The following is a 22047-nucleotide window of genomic DNA, read 5'->3' on the forward strand; positions in this document are numbered from 1 at the left end:
AGTGGAGTCAGGCCAAAGAAGAGCACTTTTGAAAATCCCACCCAGAGTAGTTGGGCGAGCTAATATTGACACAAGCAGAACTGATACAAGCCAGGTTTGAATCCCATTCAGCATGTGCACTCCTAATAAAACTGGGTTAAAAACAGACTTCTACTTAAACTGGGGCGATTCTGGCTGTAGACCAGACCTTTGAAAATAAACATTTGGACCCTGATTCTTCAGTGTCCAGCAACTGGTGTTGTCGCTTACACCTGGGTGTGAAATGCTACCAGGTCTAAATGATAGTGCTTTACACCCACCTTGTACTCTCTTTGGCTACAACAGTAAATGGTTACCAAAGGGGCAAGGCACTGGAGAATCAGGCCCTAGGGCTCAGCTTCAGTGTTTTGTTTAGTAACCATCATAACTTCCTTCTAGCCTGTATCTAGCAGCAGGCTCCTGTTAGCCATTTGGTTTCCATAACACTTTAATATATACCTATTTTTGTATAGATGCAAAGCTATACATGCTGGGCCTGAATCTCATTTATCCTGAGACTGCTTTGCCCTACACCACTCTAACAGTGTTACTGCTGCTTGCTAGAACAGATCGGCCTCAGTGTAAATAAGATTCAGACTGTATAGGGAACAATGATTTAATTTAAACTCCCACTTATCCAAAAGTACTTTGTCTCCACCAGCCTAACGGGGGACAATTGTATTCTTCCCCTGTGTTGCAAAAATCTATTTGTATTAAAGCAGAGTTCCCAGTTCCCATGGTTTTATCATGAGTCTCAATATATTTGATGTCTTTCTTAAGCCTGAGCTGCTGGAGTCATGGGAATCTCAGCTTTCATGTGGAAAAACAAAGTAAGCATCTAGTCCTGATGGTGGTAGACAAAAGCTTGAAAACCTGACCCAAGCGAACCCTAAACCGTAAGGGAAATAAAAAGCACTCAAAATATTATCTTTAAAATCAATCTTATCGTTTCTTAGCCAGTCTCATGATTTTGAGGGGTCTGACTCAGGATTTTTGAATGTTTGTGGTTGGCAATATTGTAAAATTTGGGCTGTCCCAACATACTTTTTTTTTACAGTGGAGATTTACTTGCATGGGAAATAGTACAACAGAGACCTGAAGAAGAGCTGTGTGTAAGATTGAAAGCTAGTCTTTCTCTGCAACAAAAATTGGTCCAATAAAAGATATTACCTTGCCTATTTAAGCTTTGAAACTCCTAGTTAACATCTTCTCTTAATTGTATTAGTATTAACAGAATGATGCCAGTTTTTAAACTTATTTTATACCCTAAGCCATCCCCCAAATCTTTGCTACTCTGAATTTGTTTCCACTAAGCCTCTAATACAGGGTAGGGACCTATTGGAATGTTCAAGTTGTTTGTTTCTTCTCTCCTTTCCCAGAAACCCCCCATCTGTTTTGATATGTGATGCAGCTGGTTGGCTTGCCTATTGTTATTAAAACTAAAATTGGGCCAAGTTGAATCACAGGTAGAGTTTTGGTTCAGATTCAGTAGAGCTGCGGTCTTATGATCTGGTCTGGTGAGATTTAAATCTCCTTCTCCTCCTTCTTATTTATTATTATATATTTATGTTCCATAGTACACAGGGGCCCTAGTGAGGATCAAGGCCCCATTGTAATAGATGCTGTATAAATGTATACAGAGGGTATTACTACAACTGCAGCTGGGATTTGTAATTCCTAGCTTGGGGAGATGTACGCATGCTAGCTCTGAAGGAGCTGTGTTTGTGGCAGCTGGGGCTAGTTGTCCAAGTACAATCCGGTCCGAGGTCCTAGGTGCGTAATTGGGCTGGCACGAGCTGCCATGCATGCCCTTGCTGCCACACTTCTGTTTTTAGCACACTAGCTCGATTGGAGCTAGCGCATGTATGTCTACCTGAACTGGGAATTACGTCTGTAGCTCCCAGTGTACCATACCCAGAGATGCAGCCCCTGCTCTGAAAAGCTTACTGTGAAATATCGAGGGCAGCGGGGAGAGGGATACAATCAAATACATACACAGGTAGCCAATGTACTTTTGTAATTTTAAAAAATGGTTGTAAATAGGTAAAAAAGTGCCACTTAGTCGCTTCTGCTCCTCACCTCCAGCCATATTGACAGACTGATTTCTTCTAGGCATTTCGCCAGAGGTGGGACATCATGGATCTTAAAAGTATTGTAAAATCTTCTACTTAGACAACAGTGTGGTCCATTATCTGTTAGGGGATCCCACGTCAGCAGAAATTTAACATAAAAGGTTGACAGAGAACAATGGTGACAGGATTTTGTGACAGAAGAAGTTCACTTCTATGAGCTCTTACTCCAAACCATGGCTGAAGTCTTGCAAAGAGATCCATTTGCATGGACCTTTACTCCCAGGGTACTTCAAATGGGTGTAAGAGTCCACAGAGGGGGATCCCTTTGCAGGAATGCACCCATGATATCACAAGTCCAGGACCACTGAACATGGCTAGGAGAGCAAGAACAGTCTAGCAACTCGGAAGAAAGGTAAGTGTCAATAGACAGGGTGTACTGAAGAGGAGTGACAGAAAATGGATTGTATACCAGCCTTGTAGGGCCAACTACACGATATTGATGAAGCCTTTGTAGGAGCTAACTGTTCACACTTGTTACAGGTAGGAATGCATGCAATTCATAAACAACTCCTTTGACATTGAACAAAATGAGTCTGGGAGGATAAGAGCGTTGAAAGACGAAAATGGTTCAGAGCTTTAAAATCTGGTAAAGCAATTCACTGTTTACTCCTAGAAACTGGTAGCCCCTTCTTTGATTAATTCATCAAGTAAAGTTAAATCTTGCTGTTTTAAAGTTGCCAGTAACTGCAGCTCCGCTCTAGCTGTAGGTCTGCAGTTCTTCAACGGTACTGTATTTAGCAATTGTTTGCAATTGTTATACAATATTTTTTCCCAAGAGTTCTCTGTTCATCTAGTTAATTACTCTCTGGACGCTGATTGACTTCAGTCCCTAAAATAAATGCAAAAAGTGGGCATGCAGGGAATTATTAGAATAAGTCTGACCTGTAGCTTACTTGAAGAGAGAAATTTTGCCAAATAGACATCTGTCACATGAAACATTAGATTAGTTTGGACAAAATAACAGACTCTACTCAATTTAGAATTTTATTTATGAAAAATAAACTTTGAGGCAGTGTTTCAAAGCATAATAGAAAAAAAGTAAATTAAATAAACTGATTTGTCTTTTCCGGGAAAAAAGTGATAATCCAAATAAATGTGTCGGGTGTCACATAAGAAATCAGTTGATTAATTTTGGAAAACCCAATTCTTCAAAACATGTAATGCTGTAGACAGTGGGCATGGGGACCCTTTGGTCAACAGATGTGTGGGCACAGGGGTCTGCTCGTGCAATGTTCATTGCAGGAACAGTGCCTTACAGATTATCTCCTGCAGAGCCCAATCAGAAGACCAACATTTTGTAGTACCATCTCACAAACTCAAATTGTGGCCATCAGATCCTTCTTTTTATAGATGATAGTCGGCTAGAGCTGGCTGAGAAACTGTCGAGTTTTTTAAATTTTCAATGGAAAAAATGGGACAAATTTTGTGCAAAATTTTGTGCAAGAAGTTTGTCCCTTTTCTGAACCAGCTTCATGGCCAACTCTGATGACTTAGGGTGGATGCCACTGAGTTTGTGGGGTGACATCCTGGAAAAAACTCCCACTGACTTCATTGGGGCCAGGATTTCATCCACAGTATCCACATCAGGAGGAAAGGTTTGCATGAGGCTATTTGTCAGCAAGTTAGCCACTGGAAGAAGACGTACAGGACCATGAACCAGATCCATCAAATGGTTGTCAGGAAGATTTTTGTTGTTTGTCCCACTCTGTATACCACAATTCCACAGTCCGACTTTCTGTCTCCTCTGGACAGTCAAGTTTGGTGGACAGTTGAGTTTTCCCACACTGCACCACAAACAAAGGGCTAGAGCAGCCATATTTTGGGAGGGTAGTTTGGGATATGAGTGGTTGGACTTGGGCCTGTATAATGCAGCGTAGGGGCTGGAGCCCTAGATTGGAACAACAATTCCTAACTTGGGGTTACAAATGTTAATAAACCCAGGGTCTGCTAACTCAAGTTCTACTAACCCTGGGCTTACATTGCAGTGTATGCATACCATTAGGTTCTTTTGAAATTCCAGTCCTATTAGTTATATGGATAAGGATATTTCTAAAAAAACATGATGTGGTTTTAACCTGAGATTGTCCCTTGTGCATTCTGAATTGTATACAACAGAAAATTCAAATAAACAACAGAATTTACAATACACACAAGAACCAGGGACCTGATCACGCTCTTAGAAAAGTCAGTGGCAAAATTACTTGAGAGGGAGCATGCGCGAGTGCACACACACTAACAGAGCACATTTGTGTGTCTGATCGTATTAAAAGTTTTATTAGTATGAGGGAAGGCAACATTATTCACAGATATATTTTTTAACTTCATGGTTGTCACTGATCTGCTCAACTCAGAGCTCTGTGGTGAAGGTGGGCATAAAACTCAGATTCTTCTGCTCCAAAACCCCAGACCCCTTCCCCTGAGCTAAAGGAAAATCTTCACTTCCTGTCAGTAGTACAGGGCCTATGACACACAGTTAAACAGTTCTGATTTAATCTAGAAGAGCATTGTGATGCGTGTACGCATTAGTTAGTCCATTATGTTTCTGAAGCTGGATAAAGACTGCTATGGTCGGGGAAGAGAATTCATTGGCGTGGAGACATACTTTTCTATCTCACCCCACTTTAAGTCTCTCTGTACGGGCTTCATCCTGTAAAATGAGAAGAGAAACTTCCAAAGCCTGAGTTTTTCCTAAACTGTTTATTTTTTAGTATGAATATTTTCTCTGTGCCACAGAACTTTGGTTTCATAAATCACCATCGGATTCCACAGGTGCTGAGGAGCTTTGGCCTTATGCCAGGGCCTTTGAGGTCTGAGCCCTTGTAGTTTGAGAGCGAGCCCTGGTCAGAAAGTGGCCCCCTATTCCTTCCCACCCAGTTCTTTCTGGCAGTTAAATTCCAGCACTGCTGCTGACTCATGGAAGCCTGCAGACCTTCTGCCAGCAGGCACCCACAGAGTTAGAAAATCTTGGAGGCAAATAAAGCCTCCTGTGTTTGTGAAATCACCGCTTTTTGGCATGGAAAGATAGCAGTATCCTTATATAATGGCGTTTCTGAGGTTGGAAATCCTACAATGTGTTTCAGCAGATGTTAAGAGGTGTGACAAATGTTTAAACCCAAGATGAATGGTAAGACTGTTTAAACCGTTATTTATGTAAATACTGAAATTGAAGCCTAAAGAAATCAGGTTTTATGTCCCAATAAATAAAATGTGAGGAAAGGGAATAACTGAGCAGCCTGCCTTTTCACACGTCTCCTTCTGCTCACTCGGGCTCTGCGCTGTGTCTGTCTATACCTAGGCATGGAACCTCTTTTTTCTCTCAATCCGAATAATGGCTCCCATTCAGGAAGAGTGCCTAAGTACTTGCTCTGTTTTCAGCACATGCTTATATCCCCTTGAAGTAATGGCACTTAAGCACATGTTAAACACCTGTGTGTTTTTCTGAATTGGGGATAGCCAGTGTTTCAAAGAAGCCTTAGTCTTCCTGGTTAAACAATTAAGAAGACTTCCTTTGGATTTCCTTCAGGACGCTTGGATGTGAAGCACTCAAAGCCTGAGCCAGCTTCTTTAAAGTCAGCGGGAGCCTTTCCACTGACTTCAGTGGACTTGGGTCTGGCCTTCACTGAGCGTCGCTGCCCCTGTGCTTCCCTAATCGTGTGCCCCGAGGTCTCTGCGGTCCACATAGACCACAAGTGCACCCAGCAGAGTGGCATTCCCTGAGTTAAGCCTCATTACCTGTAGGTAGTCGAATGTGCTGCCGCTTTCTGTTGCCCTCCATTTGCCACAAAGGGCTACTGCTTGTTCAGATGGCCTTTGTCCTCATTCTACATGCCTTTCACAGTGTGCTCCCACAGCTGCCATGTAGCCGACATTCCAGTAGGGGGCTCCAACGAGCATCAGGACCTCGGGGCATTTCACTGCATAGCTAGGTAGCCACAGGGGAGGGCAAAAGGACACTTTCTAAACGCCCCATAACAACCACTTGGGCAGCAGTGGGTTGAACTAAAATTTTTATCGGTAGCCATCATTGCTAGCTACCTCATTTCGCATTGACTTCTCAAGCATAATCAATGGGTACATTTTTTTAGAACGTTAGCAATAATGACTGCTTGGGCCTAATTTTCAAAGTAAAAGACCTTCCTTCATTGTATGTCTAGGGTGGGATTTTCAACAGGGTGTAGTGTTTGGCCTAATTCTACTTCCATTGAAGTTAATGGTACAAATCCCATTAACATTGATGGGAGCAAAGAGAAGCCAATACTCCTAAAGCCTAGAAAGAAGTATTTTCTTTGTCCTGAATCCTAGCTGTTTCATAGAATCATAGAAATGAAGGGCGGGAAGGGACCTCAAAGTCAAATTCATATTTTGCATTCACATTTTGCATGGGGACAGTAATCTGGTGTTCATACTAATATTGCAAAAATTTGGATATTCAAATCTGTGTTTGCGAAAAGGCTTCAGTTCGTTCTTTTTGTCTGGTTTTCTTTTCCCACTGGCCTGCAGTCAAACACAGATGAACATTAAGCAAAGCATACACTTTGCATTTCCACTGGACAATGGGAGGAAATAGAAACTGTAAGGGTAAAAAAAGCTGGACACAAAAGCTTCTTCTGGTGGCTGAGTGCCTTTTGGTTTTTACAGTTCATGTGGATCATGGTATAATCAATTGCAATATGGGTATAAAATTGTCTATTTCCTCCCACATCTGTTTGTTCTAGTCATTTGCTCTGAAAAGGTGACATGCACACCCCAGGATTTTTATTGCATTCTAACTAATGGAAAAAGAGACATACTCTAACCTCTCCTCTTAACTAACGTGCTGCTACTGTGGCCCCTTTTTGACCCAAGCAGCTAGTCAAATTTTGGAGCCCTGGGAATGTTCCAGTTGGAAGTAGAAATTGATGGATTCTGGTATTCTTGATGCACTCTTGTTTGTTTACATGGATGTACAAAATCCTGTGTCTCTGGAGGCAGAAGGAACCAAGAACAAATAAGCAGTTTCTTAGCTTGCAGCCGCAAGCACCTTTAGGCAGCAGACCCCAAAGTTTTCTCTCTAGCTTTTCCTGGGTCACACTGTGCTCCCAGGGTACTGCATGGCTTCTTTGCTTTTTGCCTCTGCCTCTGTTTCTCTGTTCTGTCTGTTCTCCATTTCTGTGTGTTCTCTCTCGCACCCCTGTGCATGCACACATACCTGGTCACAATACCCAATGGAACGCCCTGCCCACATGGTGCTCGTTTCTGGGCAGGGTCTAACACTGCAATTAAACACCCACAGATAGCCCATGTCAGCTGATTTGGGCTCGTGGGGCTTGAGCTGTGGGGCTGTAAAACCGCAGTGTAGACGTTTGGGCTTGGGCTGGAACCTGAGCTATGGAACCCTGCATGTATCAGCAAAAATAACGAGGAGTCTTTGTGGCACCTTAGAGACTAACTTGTTTTAGGTGTGGCCCTTAACCGTCTCTTACAACTATGTTAAGTGAAGGATGTGTTCACCCATCAGTTTGAACAAGGTTTTAACACAGCCCATAACAAGGTTTTACCCAGCTCATAACACTATCCTTGCAACAAAGCCTGATGCCAACTCTGTCCACATATTTATTCAAGTGACACCATCATAGGACCTAATCACATTAGCCACGCCATCAGGGGCTCATTCTCCTGCACATCTACCAATGTGATATATGCCATCATGTGCCAGCAATGCCCCTCTGCCATGTACATTGGCCAAACCAGACAGTCTCTACGCAAAAGAATAAATGGGCACAAATCTGACATCAGGAATCATAACATTCAAAAACCGGTAGGAGAACATTTCTCTCTGGCCACTCAGTAAAAGACTTAAGGGTGGCAATTTTGCAACAGAAAAGCTTCAAAAACAGACTCCAAGGAGAAACTGCTGAGCTTGAATTAGTATGCAAACTAGATACCATTAACTTGGGTTTGAATAGAGACTGGGAGTGGCTGGGTCATTACACATATTGAATCAATTTCCTTAAGTTAAGTATCCTCACACCTTCTTGTCAACTGTCTAAATGGGCCATCTTGATTATCACTACAAAAGTTTTTTTTCTCCTGCTGATAATAACTCATCTTAATTAATTAGCCTCTCACAGTTTATATGGCAACTTCCACCTTCTCTGTATGTGTATATATATCTTCTTACTATATGTTCCATTCTATGCATCCAATGAAGTGGGCTGTAGCCCATGAAAGCTTATGCCCTAATAAATTTGTTAGTCTCTAAGCTGCCACAAGTACTCCTGTTCTTTTTTAGAAGGAAGAAGCTTTGCAGATGGCAAATGGAACTGAGGGGCATCCTAGAACTGAAGTGGAATAAAGCCTGTGTTCACAAGCCTGAGGAACTCTTGCCACCTCAAAGGATGGAAAAATTCCTCAGGGGAACACGCAGTTTGATTTACGTAATCAACATATGACAAACAGGCAAGGCTGTGAGAGAGCTGCCACAGAGAGTTTATAGTGTCAGCCAAAGTGGGCTTTCCCCAGCAATACCTCTGACTGCATGATTAAAACAAAAAGGGCTGGGGCATAATTAGAATTACAAATCCATCAAGGAATGTCCTGAATTCCTTATGGGGGGAGGGAAGTCTTGTAATTAACTGCCAAAGAGGGATGGATTTTTCCAACCCGGCTGTCACAGCTGCTGTTGTAAATCATTTGTTATGGTTTATAATGGTGTATTCCTCGAGAAATTGTTCAAAACTGCAACTTGATGCTTGTTTTTAGTGCATTAACCACCCTGAGCTCTGCCTCAGACCATTAACTAACAAAAGCTAGCTATGAACTCCTAACAGCTTGTTTCTTGGCAATTATTCCTGTCCCGTTTAAACAGTTTCCCTCCACCACTCTCCCCCCGCTCCCCTCAGCAGTGAGGCTTAAGGCGCGCTGCAGTGGGCTGTCCCTCAGCCTCCCCTTCTCTGGTACCAGGCAAAATCAGGGAGGCCTGAACTGCCTGTCTGGGAAAGCAAGGCTGGTCAGTCGGACGCAGCTCATCGCCTTGACCCAAGCAGCCCCCAAATACACACACTGTGCCCTATTGCTCTTCACTTGTAGTGCCTAGAGACCCCAGCAGAGATCGGGGCACCCTAACAGTCAGTCCCGAAGAACTTACCATCGCAATACTGAAAATACATGAGGAAACAGAGGAGTGAAGTGACTTGCCCAAGGTCACTCGCAGAGCCTGGACTAACCCATGGGTCTCCTGACTCCGGGCCTGTTCCCTATCCCATAGAGCGCACACTCTCTCACATGCTTTCCTGCAGCTACCAGGCTAGAGGGAGAGGGGTGAGTCCCATTCTGTAGGACACACAAGGCTGTGTTGGCCATTTGCTGGGAGCCATGGGGCCACACACACAGACAAGGGCGCAAGCTTCAAAGCTCAGATGTGGGTTTTGAAGAGGGAATCTGCTTGTTTAAGTTCACCAGCAATAACAGCCTCAGTTTAGCTGGGGCAGACGGAGCGGATGGGCCCAGAAACAAGGGGAAGCAACTGAGCGCTTGGTGCCAAGAAGGACATGTGGGACAGGAGCTACAAGGGGCTGACTTGAGCCAAAGTAAATCATCAGTGAGAGAGAGAAAGAGAAGATGGAAGCCAGAATCAGTCATGAGACACTTGCAACCTAGAGCCCTTGGCTCAGATTCTCTGTTCCAAACCAGGTGGAGATGTCCACGTGCAGAGGGACTCTCCATTTGTGTAGAGCTAGAGGAAGCAGAGTAGCCACCTTCTGCACCAGCTGCCCCCCACCCCCAACCCTGGCACAGAATGTGTAAAGGGGCATGTTGGGATTGTGTGTGGCAAAGCTGAGCTCCACTGATACACTGGCATAAGGGACCATACACTACCAGCATAAGTTAGATCAGGACTTCTGCTGGGGCCAGATGGCTGTGAGCGTCCATCCCTGCCCTGCAAGCACAGCTTGAATATAATTGAGAATCGGGGCCTCCACCTGTAATTGCTGCATGGTCCACATAGCAAAACCATTGCCTTGCCCCTGATATGGAGCAGCATTTGCAGTAATTGTTTTAACCAAACGAATCTCATTGTAAATCCATGAAATTGCTTCAAAGCACCTTGTCTAGCTCATAGCCTGACCACTAACTACTGAAGTTCTCCATATGCATGTACAATGTGTCTGACACTCGCTAGGGGATGCAGATTAAGGGCTTCTTTAGCTAAATTAATTGAGAAGATAAATACATGGATTAATCTATTCCCATTCTCTGCCCTGCTGTGTGAATACACAGCTGGAACACACAAAAACCAGATCTCTGGCATAGGGCAGCCTCCACAAATGTAGCTGTGATCAGCGGTAGGTAGATTTAGGGGAATGTGTAAACTGACTTCAGTTTTGCAAACTATTGTTACAGTGACTAGTTAAGTAGGAAAGTGCAACAAAGCTTTCTTTGGAAACATATTACAGAAGAATTTTGCTATCTGGGGCCTGATCCAAAGCCTGTTCAAGTCAGTGGGAGAATTGCTTTAAGCCCCTGATGCATGAAAATGCTGGAGAGATCTTTACTAGAAAAATCATCATGTTTGAGCACCGCTAGATGGTTGGGCTATTGCTGTGTTTGCTATTATTTAATGTAGCGTTCGAGGTGAAAACCTGAGTGATTCCCCAGGGAGGGGCTGCTAGATAATTTCGCTCTCTGCTCAACTGTCATAATAGACTAACAAACTGAGCACATGGATGAAGACTGAAACTTAAACAAACCTTTTATTAACTACATGGAGTCACTCCCTCACAAACACCTTCAGCCCAATTCTGCTGAGCCCGAAGCGTGAGATAATAGACCAGCCTAACACAGGACACTGCCACCTAAAAGCCCTCTAGCGCTCTGCAGGAAACCAGCTTTAGAAATGAACAGGCTTTTAGCATCTGCCGTTTGTGGGGTGGGGTGAGGAAGCCCTTTAACCCTTTCCTGCTGCTGGAAGGTGTTTTCAATTTCCTTTTTTAGCTGACCGATTCTGCTTCTCTTACTCACCGTGGGACTACTCACGTGAGTGAAGTGCACAGGATTTGACTCTAAATGACTGGCTTGTTAAGATAGTGGCTGATCTTACTCAGCAATGAAACGGTCAAAACAATCAGTGGATGGCCTTAAGCAAAAAAACAAAACCAACACCTCTTAGAAAATAGATACCAGTTTTGCCAGGCTTACCAAAACAGATCGTTGAGGCTGCTAGAGAAGTAGCAGTGCACAAGAGTTCCCATGCACTCTGCATAACCCTTGAAAGTTATTGATAAACAAAACACACATACACAAAAAGGCCAAACCCCAACGTGTTTACTTGGTCTTTGCTCAGGAAGGTTGCTTGAGTGAGAACTTCAGGGTGGGGCTGAAGATGTTTAAAACCACTTGTAAAGCTTGCAAGGAGAAGAAACTTGCTGCAGCTGAAAAGCCAAGGGAGCAGTGATTTTACTTGTATGATCACTGCTGTTCTGGCAGAAAGGCCAGTAGCCTTTTCTATACATCAAAACAACTTTAGCATGCAACCTCTGGTAAGTCTCACTGCTAAACTGCACGAGCTAACAGTCCGTGAAATCCTACATGAAGGAATTTAACCAGGGTTAGACTTGCCTAAAACCTTTTTAAAGAGACATCCTTGTGGTAGCATCCTTTTAGTTGCGAGGTTCTGAGTTCAAGACTCATGCAGGGATTCTGGCTTGCAGCCAATGCTGACAGCCTAGGGACTGTTATTCATAGGATAAGGCATTGAAGAGAGCTCCCTTGGGCCCCTCTCTGGTTAGTGTCCAAATGGATGTTAACGTTCTTGTTGGATGTTTAGAATAAAATCTGGGAGAACTCTGGTGTCCTCTCTGCTGTTCCCTTTGTCTCCCATGACTGAGGCTGTGTGTGTAAGCTATTGTTGAGTGTGTCATGACTGTCATGTTGTCTCTTTAGTCGTAGAATCATAGAACTGGAAGGGACCTCGAGAGGTCATATAATCCAGTCCCCTGCACTCAAGGCAGGACTAAGTCTTATCTAGGCCATCCCTGACAGGTGTTTGTCCAACCTACTCTTAAAAATCCCCAATGATGGAGATTCCACCACTTCCCAAGGCAATTTATTCCAGTGCTTAACCACTCTGACAGTTAGGAAGGTTTTCCTAATGTCCAACCTAAACCGCCCTTGCTGCAATTTAAGCCCATTGCTTCTTGTCCTATCCTCAGAGGTTAAGAACAACAATTTTTCTCCCTCCTCCTTGTAACAACCTTTTATGTACTTGAAAACTGGTATCATGTCCCCTCTCAGTCCTCTCTTCTCAAGACTAAACAAACACAATTTTTTTCAATCTTCCCTCCTAGGTCATGTTTTCTAGAACTTTAATCATTTTTGTTGGTCTTCTCTGAACTTTCTCCAGTATGTCCACATCTTTCCTGAAATGTGGCGCCCAGAACTGGACACAATACTCCAGTTGAGTCCTAATCAGTGTGGAGTAGAGCGGAAGAATTACTTCTCGTGTCTTGCTTACAATACTCCTGCTAATACATCCCAGAATGTTTGCTTTTTTTTGCAACAGCGTTACACCGTTGACTCTCATTTAGCTAGTGATCCACTATGACCCCCAGCTCCCTTTCCGCAGTACTCCTTCCTAGGCAGTCATTTCCCATGCCGTACGTGTGCAACTGATTGTACTTTCCTAAGTGGAGTACTTTGCATTTGTCCTTATTGAATTTCATCCTGTTTACTTCAGACCATTTCTCCAGTTTGTCCAGATCATTTTGAATTTTAATCCTATCTTCCAAAGCACTTGCAACCCCTCCCAGCTTCATATCGTCCGCAAACTTTATAAGTGTGCTCTCTATGCCATTATCTAAATCATTGATGAAGATATTGAACAGAACCGGACCCAGAACTGATCCCTGCTGGACCCCACTTGTTATGCCCTTCCAGCATGACTGTGAACCTCTGATAACTACGCTCTGGGAACGATTTTCTAACCAGTTATGCACCCACCTTATAGTAGCTAGATCATATTTGGTGGGAAAGGCCTGTTTGTGCATACCTAGATGCGGGTGGCATAGGCTCATGTGGAAAGTGTGTATTTGTCACATGTGTAATGCCGTCCTATGTCAGGCTTATTACAGAGGTTAGCATGCGCATAGGCTATGCTATGAAAGGAGTCACTTGTCTGCCACATTAAGGAACTTGGGGTGTAGACCCATTACTTATTTATTTTTGGAAAGCCTGCCACAAATCACACCCACAAACCCACATTTCACCACAAATAGCATTACAGTTAGTGTCTCATATAAGATATTTCCAACCTTGTTAAAGCATTCTCTCTATGCTGCCCTCCAGCATTTTACATGATTGCATTCAACCCAACTAATTGATACATGGGGTTTATGTTTACCTTTTCTTAAGAATTTTGTGAGGGCTGAGATTATCCCCCCCCAAATCCAAACAAAAAAAATCGTGATAAAGCTCACAGAGAGGATGGGAACAAGAGTGAATCTGCAGGGCTGGCTTAAAATTCTTCATTTACTCTCAGCTTTTCTCCTCTCTTTTTGATGTGGAGACAGATTTGACACTTCCGATTCACAGTGATAAAAGTAAGCAAGTACAGCAGGTTTGCATGGAGTGGAGATAATTCTGGCTGTAAAGTAACAGCTATCTTTTATACAAAGGGACAAGTTATTTGGGCAGATGTTCTGAAATCAAAGTAAAACACCAAGTCCTCCCTTCTTGTCTAGTCTGTTGAATTGTCTTTACCCCGTGCAACACTATCTTGGTACTAAAAGGTTTGTGTTTATAACAAAAGGAAACCCTTTTCTTTTCCCCATCTCGATCCTCGATCTATCTGAGAGACTGCAACGATGAAAATCCTTCTAAATTCTCAAAGGCAAACTAAGTGTGTCATCCTTTTGCAGTGCACGCAGCTGCCCTAAAAGCTGTTATCACCTAGAGAGGTCAGCTGCCTGCTAGGTACAGTGGCTAAAGACCTGAATTTATCAGCATGTTTAATTCCAGACGGGCTTTGGGGTTAAATCAGGGTGCCAGCATGTCTAGCATTACTGTACTTTGTGGTGGATCGTCTCCCTGTATTGCCAAGACATTCAATGCCTGGAAACATTTGCAAACAATGGCCTCCAACAAAGGAACTGTGGCTGCTAAAAGGAAGCTTACTGACTATGATTGACGTCAGCTGAAATGGACAGTGACCAAAGGCAGGCATCTGTCTGGAGTAGCACTCATCACTAGAGGATCTGTAGTCAGACACACTGATGTATGTGTCATGCATATGTTTTGGGTGTGTCTCATTTATCTTCCTCCTAAATTCTGTGATTAAACTAGAATTATAGAATTTCTTTGTTATGAGGAAAAGCTTTGCAGGCCCACAAGTGTGCCCACAAAAAGAGAGCACTCATAAATATACAAAAATTCAGCATGGTTTATCTTTTACAAAGATAGAACAGGACTGTGACATACTGCCTGATATTAAAGAATCATTTTTCTTGATGCAAAATTGCTTAGTCCCCAAAATAATTCTCATATGGAATTTTGAACATATAGGGTCTGATTTTTTTAAAAGGATCAACTCAGCTTCTAATTTTACAAGTGTAAAATTGCAGCTGCAAGTCATTGTGTCCACAAATCATACCATTTCATGTTGGAATACCTGATTTCCTATGGTTTACCCTCTGCAGTTAATTGTGGGTACAGAATTGTAGACAATTATTTGCAGGAGAGAAATTGCACTCAAAAAGCTGAAGGCTATTTCTGAAAATCTGGCCCAAGGGAAACATAATTGGAATGTTTAACCTATATGATGTCGACCCATGTAATTTGATGCAAGCTTCAACTACGAGATTAGTGCTGGTTAGCACGGTAATATACTGTACTCTCCATTGCATACCTCTTCCAAGCAATGTGGCCTAGACATCTTGATGAACAGAGAAGTGTAAAAGGTGCATTTTAAAGTAAGGCTGTTGCTTGTCTCAATTTCTAGGTCTCTGCGTTGCATAGTTAGACAGTCTCAGTGTGCATTACAAAACTCAGACGAGTTCTTCCATATTAGCAGAGAGCATTAGTCCATAAGTGCAAAACCTCCACATGCTTTTCAAGTTGATACCTGACCCTGAGTTCTAGAGGCTTATTTCACAATATAGAACCTTCGGAGGGGTCGGGGGCAGGATGTATGAAGGTAGTCTTTGATGACTGTGGAAAAGTTGCCAGACTGACAGCTCTGGAAACTGGAGTCCTCTGTTTATCCATGCGTAGGGTACAACACAGGAAGAAGCAGTGCCAGCATCCCCACTCGTTTCACCAACATGTCTCCGCCCTGACATGGGGGGACGAAAAGGTCATTTGGGCTCTATGCTCACTGAATCCTTGACATCTCTGCTGAGATTACCAAGAAATGTTGGTTTGTGTCTTGGAGACACCTGTTTCCTGGGAGCTGTACTGAGACCTACAAACTGATTCCACACTGGACACTGAAAACAGGAGTTTCATATTCTTTGCCTTGTCTACATTCAGGGTGCAATTCTCTCCTGGAGAGGGCCAGCACAAAAGACTATGTACCTTTGAAACTCAGAACTTAAGCTGGGCACAGGTCTGATGCTAGCCCCCTGTACCGTGCTGAATTTCACCCTAATGGTTTTGCATCATGCATGTTATTTTCATTGACTTAATGCAACTGAACAAGAAAATCTTGCTATGCAAAATCACTGTATCAATGATTAGTTGAATTATTTTGCTTGCAAAAATACTTAATCCTGGCTCAATGGGAGGGGATGGACAAGCTGACCTCTTGAGATCTCTTCCAGCCCTACTATTCTATGAGTCAGTGAATACTGTACATATGGTTTACATACTTGTCTGTTTTACCTACAGCATGTCATTTATTTTCACAGGGCCGCCACGTTAAGACAGGACAACTAGCCGCAATCAAGGTTATGAATGTTACTGAGGTGAGTGAGCATCTGTGGAAAAAACAGTTGTCTGGATATAAGCAAAAAGGACATATAAAACAACCAGCCTGATCACTACAGAGTTAGATAACTTATTGGAGAAGATGATCGCTTGCATAACTACTGCTTGCTGGGAATTGGGTTTTTTTTCCTAATGTGCTAAGGATGGTTGTATGTGCAAGTTTCTTTGTTTTCAATCATATTTGTACAATGGGGGCAAAGCAATCAGGGCCAGTAGTTCTGTATATTTTTGCTAGTCTAGAATGATGAAGAAAAGAATTTTCTTCCTGCTTATTGCTAGTTGATTATCTGTTTCCAGAGATAGTAAATAGAAGATTTCCTGTAGCTGTGTGCTGCCCCTGCTGTGTTTCATCACATCCTTTCCCCCTCACACGCCAGCTATTCCTCTGTGCAGTACAAAAATCTAGGGCATTGTAGTCACTCTGACAGCAAGCAGGAAAGAACGTTAGAGTTGCAAATGTTGCTTTTTTTTTTTATCAGCTAGATGAGAGAAGGAGACAGTTTAATTGGCACAGTCCTTGCTCACATTTATAAAGTGGTGTCAGAGTTAGAACACAGTGTCACAGAATTTGCTAAGCATTGATTTTTTTTGTTCCTCCTCTGATCAATGCAGCTGGTTTTATAGAACTGCATCTTGCCACCTCAAGACAATGTTAGCATGAAAGGCCAAAAAACTTTTCCCCCTAGAGTTTCCTGTAATTCAGTTCCTGCGTATTATGGGCCTGATTCTCATTTACGCTAAAAGACTTTCTACACATGAAAATTAATCCGGAGTAAGGTAGGATGTGCATTTAAAGCAGAATAGCTATATAATAATGCCTATAAATAGTATAGACACTCTTATTTTTGCGTATAAATGCCTTTTTCTGGTTTAGCATAATCCACTTCCAAAGGGATTAAGATACTAAAGAAAAAGGCATTCTTATTCCGAAATAGTAGGCCTGGTCTATAGTTAAAACTTATACTGGCATAACTATGTCAGTTATGGGTGTAGATTTTTACCAACCTAACTGAGCCCAGTGTAGACACATTTATACAGGCATCAAAGTGTTTTTGCCAATATAGTTTGTGTCTCTTGGGAAACGGGTGTAAACTATGGCGACAGAAGCACTTTTTTGCTGATATAAACTGAGTCTACGCTGGGGAGAAGGGAGGGTTGCTATAATTGCTATACCAGTATCATGATGCTAGCAAAACTTTTCTAGTGCAGACAAGGCCTAAGAGTATCCTCACATGGAGTTATTGCAGTATAGCTATTCCTGGAGAGTTATTCCAGAATAACTCCATATGCAGACAAGGCCTAAATTCGTTTTATGCTATGCTGGCAGCGTACAGATACTATGGCAGTGGGTGGCCGCGTAAAACTCGAAGGCATAATCTATGCCTAAAACTTAGGTCAACCTAGCTACATCACTCAGGGCTGTGAAAAATGTCACGCCCTGTGCAATGTCGTTCGGTTGACCTAACCCCCACTGCCACCCCTGAGAGAGGTGGATTTACAACAGTGACAGAAAAAACCCTTCCGTCACTGTAATCAGTGTCTACACAACTGTGCTACGGCTGCGTAACTTCAGCGCTGCACCTATGCCGCTGTATAATGTAGACATATCCTAAGAAAAGGAGGGCTTAAAGCAGGATTAAGTACAGTGTAACTCACACCCACTGTAAGGCCCTTTTACACTGCCAGGGTAGTACAAATGGGCCTTAGTATGAATAAAAAACAGGCTTTTTATACCTTTATAAAATATACTTGTGTACATATAGAAGGTCAAACTACTAAGGTTTTGCTTTTCTGTCTGTGGAGAGGGTACATTTTTGAAATGATTGGACCAGTAAAGTGCTGGCACTTTGCTTCTGGCTCTGTGGGTACAGGCCTCGCCATCTGCCTTATGTTGTAGAAATGAGAGTCACCGAAGAGGAAAGGTTTTCGGGGAGTGGCAGAGGTTGAATTTGTGGTGGGGTGTGAACCCAAATCAGACTCCCAGATCTGAGCACCTCCAGACTTCAAGATCAGCTGGGAAGGGGTTGCCAGAGACCCAGAGCTGTTCTATGGATAGCTTTTGCCTCCCACTGAACCCCAAGGATCCACGGGGGACAGGGGTTGTTCCGGAGGCCTGATCCATGGGCAGGGGATAGAGACCACCACAGGGAGTATCAATGAGAAAACTCGAAGCAGGGAACTTTACAAAGATCTCCTGCCTTGTGCTGCATACAATTTGATATTCTCCATGTTTAAATAACAGAATATAGTGTGCGCTAGTACACTGTTGGAAACCAAACTTAAATGAAAGATAAGATAACCCAGAGGCCCATATTCACATCAGTATCTGTGTGTGGTTCTGCGAGCACAAAGCAGCCATAAACTTGCTTCATTGACTCAATAATCCTGGTTTACAGCTGCTTTGCATCACCGTAGCAGCACAGAGCAGCTGTGGTGTATTGATGGTATCTGACGCACTATTTGGGGAGCTGAGCAGCATCTTTACACGCTGAGGATTTACCAGTAACAGGTCTGGTTGGTTTTGGTTTGAATCATTCCACACAAAATTGATTGTGTCTTTTGAAGAATTCTGCAGTGCTTCAAGGCAAAATCTTTAGATCTCGTGTAACCCCTTCTGGGGTTTTCTGTGGTGCTCTCCCCTCTAAGCCCTGCTTAGTATAAAAGCTCTTATGAGTTCATAGCTTGTTGCAGTAGGACTGCGGGCAGAAGTTTTATTGATTTCAGCTGTGAAATGGTAGACCAACAAGTTTCCAGGGGTTAGGGTGACAACCTGGAGCTCTGCCACAGGCTTCCTGCGTGACCTTGGACATGTCACTTATGTCCAGATCATCAAAGGTATTGAGGTGTCTAACTCCCTTTGATTTCAATAGGAGTTAAAAACCCTTAAGGATCTAGGCCAGGGGTTCTCAAATTGGGGGTCAGGACCCCTCAGGGGGTCACGAGGTTATTACATGGTGGGGTCGTGAGCTGTCAGCCTCCACCCAAACCCCGCTTTGCCGCCAGCATTTATAATGGTGTTATATATAAAAATGTGTTTTTAATTTGTAAGAGGGGTCGCACTCAGAGGCTTGCTATGTGACAGGGGTCACCCGTACAGAAGTTTGAGCACCACTCATTTAGGCCTTAGTCTCTCTGGGTCTTGATTTACCATCTTTAAAGAGGGGATAATAGTTCTTCCCTACCTCACAGGGATGTTGTGAGATTAAGTGAGCTGCTCATATACTACAGTAATAGGGGGCCACAGAAGTATTTTGGATTGAACTACTTTCATTCTCCAAGAATTCAGTGTAATAAAATTGGTTGCCCGCTAAAGGTTCAGTGTTTCTCGCACAACGTTATGGTCTAGCTGGGATTAAGTTATTTTCTATTCCTTTGGGCTTGAAAAACTGGTTTGAAACATATTAAGTAAAGTCTAAAAAAATATCAAAGTGCATCCCCTCGAATGTGTTGAATATGCAGCACATCCGAGGGCACATCTCACAGGGAGGTCGACTTGTAATAGACAAGGGGGCACATTCGTAATAAAGTGATGTGAAACGAAGAGCTTCCTAGCCCTCCGGGACAAGCCTCCATCGTTCTTGTCTTTATCTTACAGCCTTTGCTTGTTCAGATGAATTGGTTAGTCTCTAAGGGGCCACAAGTCCTCCTTTTCTTTCTGAGGACTGTGCCAGCTTCAGAGCGGAGTAAATCTGTTCTCTCTCTAGCGTGCGCTGCGAGATTCGGAGCTGCTTTCTTATGATAGCAGCAGGATGCTGTGGTCAGGGTGGGATCATCTGGACATCTGTCAGGAAGTGCTGCAGTGTCATGTTACAGGGAGGGGCGTGGGAGCTTTAAATGAGAACTGAGGGCAAAGTGTGCTTCTGTGCCTCTTTACACAGGCTCTGCTTCCTGTTATCTGATCACGCCTAGCAAACAGAGTGTTTGCAAAGAGATCCGATTCTTGCTGACTTACTCTCCCTGCGGATCTGTGTCTACGGAGGGAGCAGCAGGCTGTCCCTTTGAATCTTTTGCTTTCAGTCTTTCCAGTTATCTAAGTGCTATTTGTTTAAATGAATAATATCAGGGCCATAAGGGGGTCTCCTGGCAGCGTGTGTATCAGCCTCATCTTGTTCCTCTTGAGGTTGGAGGTGTATGCTGCTGCTACCTACCAGATAGGGCCACGTTTTCAAAAATAGCCTTTGAACATGAGCCTGTAATTTTGTGCATGCAGTCAGCTGTGCCCAGAAATAACTCGGTTTGTGTGGGGAAACAGCGGTGGCGCCTGCACACCCGAGAGCGACTTTTATTTCTTTGCCAGCAACATTTACAAGCAGATTTCAACGCCCTTTGGAAATGTGGCCCATAGTAGTATTAACAAGGAGAAGATCAGGACTGGAATCATGAGCATCGGGAGGGATCCAACCACTGAGGCTATTCCCCCTCCTTTTCCCTGACCCACATCTATTGAAGGGCCTTATATCACCCCTTTTTCTATAGTATCTGAACATCTTACAGTCTTTCCTATATTTATCCTCATGACAGCCCTGTGAGGGATGGAAGTGCTATTGTCCCCGTTTTACAGATGGGAAACAGAGGCAGAGAGACAGCAGGTGACTAGCCCAATGTCACACAGGAAGCATGCAGCAGAGCAACTAACTGAACTAGGTCTCCGAGCTCCCAGACCAGCACCCAATGCCCAGGACCATCTACCCTCTGATCTTCCACTAACACCTCCTACCACTTTCCAGTAACCAGCTTCACACAGTATCTCAGCTCCCAAACTGAGACAGCCCCCATTTCTGTCTTTTTACCTTTTGAAGACCTGCCCTTTGCGCAATTCATGCCTCTGTCTCTGTAGGGGCAGAATAGTTTAGATTGCAAGGCTTGTTCAGCAGTGGCTGGATCTCAACAGAGAAGCCTGTTATCTCATCTCTAGAACATCTGAGCAGCATACCACAATATCTGAGCTTCATCAGAGATACTGGAGTCTGGCGTAAGGACATCTGAAGGCAGTGTGGGGGTGAAGGAAAATCAGGAACGGCAAGAAGGGTGATGGCAAGGATTCTGGGAAGCTAATAAGGGCAAAAGATGGATCTAGGGGTCGTACTAGCTGGTTATAGGAAAAACATGTACCTACCTACATACATACATGTATGGCCTCCCTTACACCAGTGCACTTTCAAACATACATTTATGTACATTCTCAGTGCCCCAGTTAGGTAGGGAAGGATTATTATGTCCATTTTACAGATGGCAGAGAACAGCATGGGCTGAGGTGCACCAATACTCAACACTCCTGCAAGGGCAGGGAGTTATGTGAGATGTATGCCCGATGATCCTGGCAAGTGACTTGCACCCCATGCTGCAGAGGAAGGTGATAAAAGCCTCAAAGTCCCTGCCAATATGACGGGGAGGAATTCCTTCCTGGCCCCATCTTTGCCCAGGATTATTAATTCAGTTTGTTATATGTATGTATCTGAACAGATCATTTGAAAGGCCAGGCCGGCTTTATCCTCTGACTTCCCTCCCCACCTACCCATTTCCATCCCTATGTCAATGCTTACTAGAATCCCACAGGGAAGCAAAGCTCCTGCTCCCTGCTAGAATCCTTATGAATGCTAGGAAGGAACTTGTAATGGGAAGAAGGGCAGGACCTGCTCTCATTAAGCAACAGAGCTGTCCAGTTGCTCACTCTCAGTTGATTGCGGAAACCTCCTTCCTCTAATGCCACATGGCTCAAGATGGTGGCCAGGCATGGAGAGCGAAATATGACCTTCCAGGGTTTTGCAACACATGCTCTAGTGTGTGCTGGCTGAGAGCCGCTGTGTGGAATTCTGCTTGAGTCATCTAAAATTTGTCCTGGTGGCTGTCCCAGCTATGCCCAGCTCCTCTTCACCTTCTTTAATTATGCTGGATATCACCTAGGGCACAATCAAGCCCAGTGTTCAGAGTTCTCCCT

General features: G+C 43.6%; 1 protein-coding gene across 2 annotated transcripts in view; it reads left to right on the forward strand.

Moving 5' to 3' along the window:
* The window catches only part of NRK (Nik related kinase), a 122965-nt gene that overhangs the window by 26839 nt on the left and 74079 nt on the right, over positions 1–22047 (forward strand). For both annotated transcript variants that reach the window (XM_037908382.2, XM_037908383.2), the window contains one exon: positions 16031–16087. In XM_037908382.2, coding sequence (XP_037764310.1) covers positions 16031–16087 — 57 coding nt within the window. The remainder of the gene's footprint in view (positions 1–16030; positions 16088–22047) is intronic.

Source organism: Chelonia mydas, chromosome 9 (genome assembly GCF_015237465.2).
Source record: "Chelonia mydas isolate rCheMyd1 chromosome 9, rCheMyd1.pri.v2, whole genome shotgun sequence".
Classification (NCBI taxonomy): Eukaryota; Metazoa; Chordata; order Testudines; family Cheloniidae; genus Chelonia; species Chelonia mydas.